We start from the raw sequence: 3,886 nt of genomic DNA on the forward strand, positions 1-3,886 counted from the left end.
CCTATCTTCTCTTCTCGAGAGGATGAAATCAATCTGGCTAGAGTGTTGGCCACTACTAAAAGTCACCAGATGTGATTCTCTCTTTCTAAAGAGGGTGTTAGCTACAATCATGTTGTAGGCTAGAGCAAAGCTTAAGACATCTTCTCCTTCTTGATTCCTGATGCCATAGCCAAAGCCCCCATGCGCCCCTTCAAAACCTGTGTTAGATGTACCCACGTGGCCATTGAGGTCTCCTCCTATGAAGAGCTTCTCACCAATCGGTACACTCCTAACCATGTCTTCCAAGCCTTCCCAGAACTCCCTCTTGGTGTTCTCATTGTGGCCTACTTGCGGGGCATATGCGCTGATAACATTGAGAACCAAGTCCTCAGCTACCAGCTTGACCAGGATAATCCGGTCCCCACGTCTCCTGACGTCTACCACCCCATACTTGAGGCTCTTGTTGATCAAGATGCCTACGCCATTTCTGTTTGCAGCCGTCCCCGTGTACCACAGCTTGAAGCCGGTATCCTCCACCTCCTTCGCCTTCTGTCCTCTCCATTTGGTTTCTTGGACGCAAAGGATATCAACACCTTTCCTCACTGCTGCATCAACTAGCTCCCGAAGCTTCCCTGTCAGAGACCCTATGTTCCAGCTACCTAAGCGAATCCTCCTAGGCTCGGCTAGCTTCCTTACCCTTCGCACTCGTCGAGTCAAATGCGAAGACCCTTGCTCATTTTCCACTACATCCGGGCGCCGATGTAGCGCGCCACTAAGGATGCGACGACCCGATCCTCGCTCACTTGCCACCGTATCCGGATCAAGATACGGCGCGCCACTTGGGGGGGTGACGGCCCGGCCCTTGCCCATTTTCCACCACACCCGGGTTCCGATGGGGCGCGTCGCTGAGAGGGTTACGCCCCAACGAAAATCTTTTGGGTTTCATCTCCATAAGAGTGGCTGAGTTTTTACGTTGGCTCGCCAAGCCTATCACAACCCTCCTCCTTTACCCGGGCTTGGGACCGGCTATGTTGAGACAACATAGGCGGAGTTGGCGAAGAGCCTTTTGATTTAAAAAAATCTTGACTCGCTGGAAGAATTGTCGGGCATCTTAGATTTATAAGAATACATTCGAGATCTTTTCTGTTACACTGGATTTACTTTCTTTATTTGGATGACAATTGTGTTGCTGCTGTGGTAAAAATAATGAGCTGTGACAAAAAAACGAAGTTGCTATTTCTATCTGAAAAATTTATCAGGCCATGTTTCTGCTGTACTTTATTACTTATAAATTTATAATGGAGGCAAACTAAATCCAGTTGTTACTGAATGTATTATGTGTGGTTGCAAGATAGCTGCCCATTTGTTACTGCAGTTGCAGCCAATCGCTCAGCTTCTCAGATTTAGGCTACTGATCAGCAGCCACTTGTGTACTGCATGACCCTTTTGGAGTTCCAGGTTACATTTGATCCCATTATATTAAGTCTACAAGTTCACCATCTAGATTACCAATAAATTTCAGTGTGTTTGCGACACGAAACTGGCGATCGAAAGGTCTTGTTGGTCGTCTTGAACTTAGTTGTGTGCCTTGGGTGCATAGTTGCAGTTCTACCAGAGCTAAGCATCGTTGACGTAGCACCGCATCGAAACAGCGGCTGTGCATACAGTAATTCAAAACCGCCACAATTTTGGGCAGAGTCTCCACAATACCTACCTAACCAGATGCAATAGATGCATGAAGAAAACTGAATTATAACATATAAGAATTTACAACCCAGAGATTCAAAAAAAAATTTACAACTCAAAATTAGTCATGTTCGGGTTTTTTCATTTGATGTGAGAGTTCAATCCCGCTTGTCTTTTACAGTTACAGCAGGATCAAAATTGTAGCATCATCATACATAACTGCAATCCTAAGTCTAAGAATTTACAGCCCAATCTTCTAAACCAACTGCAACTTGCTAGCATCACTAATCCCTCCATGATTCCCGAGGTTTCCATCACAGGGCCTCCCCAACCCGCCCGATCCTCCGGGCGCATGTGTATCCATGTCAGCTGGAGAAACAGCTGCTGAATACTGAACTATTTCTACACAAGAGCTCAACTGAAGCACTACTTCGTCTTCAGAGAAGAAAAACGAACAACAAGTCCCACGATCATATCAGCAGTTTGAGCCGAGGTGGTGAAGAATTTATAGGCCCGCGGTGAGGGCAGAGAACTACTAGCAGCTGTGCATGTAAAGTAAAAATATGTGACCAGAAATCAAAAGATGAGCAACACCTGTATCCTCAGAACAAAATACGGAGTATATGTTATGTTGAAGTAACGCCTTGTCAGGTAAAAACAACTGAAACTACAAAACCCATCTAGAAACAGAAGCCACAAAATTGTGTCAGGATCTTTTTTGTAACCAAAGCACATCTTAAGTTCTTAGTAGCCATGGTGAGCTGCCAAAGCACATCTTCAGTTCACGACGGCAATCGTGCAACAAATCTTGACCATTCTGCAGTAATGCAACAACGAACAGGTTAAAAAAGGAAGGAGTACAACTATACAAGGGGTGAATCATAGACGCCTGGGAGCATTACAAAAAACAGATGAACATTCAAGTCCGGCTGCAGCATACAGTAGTTCCAGATCTCCGGTAAGCAAATTATGCCTGTTTCTAGCCTAGAACAAAGATCTTGCAGAATTAACAAAGCTTGTGGAGAACAACAGGATACAGCATATATTCAAGGATTCAGTTGCAGTGCTAAATTCAGAAAAGATAAAACACAAGATAGCATCAAACTTAAGAACCACATTATCTACTGCAGAAATTAAGAACCACATTGTGCAACACAAGATAGCATCAAATCAAACTTAAGAATCACATTGCGCAACACAAGATGGCATCAAATCAAACTTAAGAATCACATTGCTCCCAAAACTGAGCCATGATATATTGTCATGGAGTATACGCTGTAGAGTATAATATGCCAGGGTTTGATTTTAGCAAACAATAACCATAATAGCAGTAAAGGTAATGACTAGTTTAACTAGAGCGACTTAATCAAAGCGGTTGCTGAGATCCCAGCCGTTGAGAGGAGTCACTATCAGCCCTTGGGTAACTCAAGGAGTAGAGGAGAGGAACATCTTCAGAGATGGCCGTTGCATGCAAGAACTCTGTTAAGCGCACTGACTTCCATGGCCGGATCCTAGCAGAGACGGCGCCGCTGCCGTCATTGAGCAGGGCCAGGGAGCGGTGAACTCTTCCACGCTAAAGTTCAATTCTGGGTCCGCACCAATGTGCGCCCAGACGTCGTCTTCGGCCAGCAGATTTGGTGCGGGAGGAGGGGGCGGAGGAAACAGGACGGGCAACAACGGAATTGGTGGGGGAGGGGGCGCCGGAAACAGGAGCTGCCGCTTGACGGAGGATGATTCGTCCGCGGGGGACTTCCTCTTGCGCGCGGACGCGGAGTTCTTGGAGGCGGACTTGAGGAAGCGCGGGCTCTGGTAGATCTTGCAGAGGCAAAGAACCGGCGTCGGTTGGCCGCCGTCGTCGTGCTGATCGACGCTGAACTCCGTCATGAGCCACTCCGGCGGCTTCTTGTCTTCCTTGGGGCTGGGCGTGTACGTGAACCTCTCCAGGCGCCCGATGGCGCGGCCCTCTGCGCCGGCGACGTCGTTCCCTCGCTCTTGCTTCCATGTGCCCTTGCCTCCTCCGACGATCCGGAACTTGCGGCTGTCCTGGGCGCTCCTGGGCTTCACGAGGCTGAAGAAGTACCAGTTCTTGCTCTCCCCTTGAGCCTTCGCCGGGCCTGGCAGGCGGCCGGCGACGAGGGAAGCCGGATCTGTGGCGTACACGTCTGCCTCGTGGAAGTAGTGCTTGGCGGCGTTCGGGAGGGGCTGGCCGGAGATTCTTGGG

The 3,886-nt window shown here is 48.3% G+C and overlaps 1 protein-coding gene across 1 annotated transcript in view; it reads right to left on the minus strand.

Annotated features, from left to right (window-relative positions):
• Window positions 1–2,868: 2,868 nt before the first annotated feature.
• The window catches only part of LOC119279841 (NAC domain-containing protein 55-like), a 1,153-nt gene continuing 135 nt past the window's right edge, over window positions 2,869–3,886 (minus strand). The window contains exon 2 of the mRNA XM_037560936.1: window positions 2,869–3,880. Coding sequence (XP_037416833.1) covers window positions 3,148–3,880 — 733 coding nt within the window. The 3' untranslated portion in view covers window positions 2,869–3,147. The remainder of the gene's footprint in view (window positions 3,881–3,886) is intronic.

This window comes from Triticum dicoccoides, chromosome 3B (assembly GCF_002162155.2).
Source record: "Triticum dicoccoides isolate Atlit2015 ecotype Zavitan chromosome 3B, WEW_v2.0, whole genome shotgun sequence".
NCBI lineage: Eukaryota > Viridiplantae > Streptophyta > Magnoliopsida > Poales > Poaceae > Triticum > Triticum dicoccoides.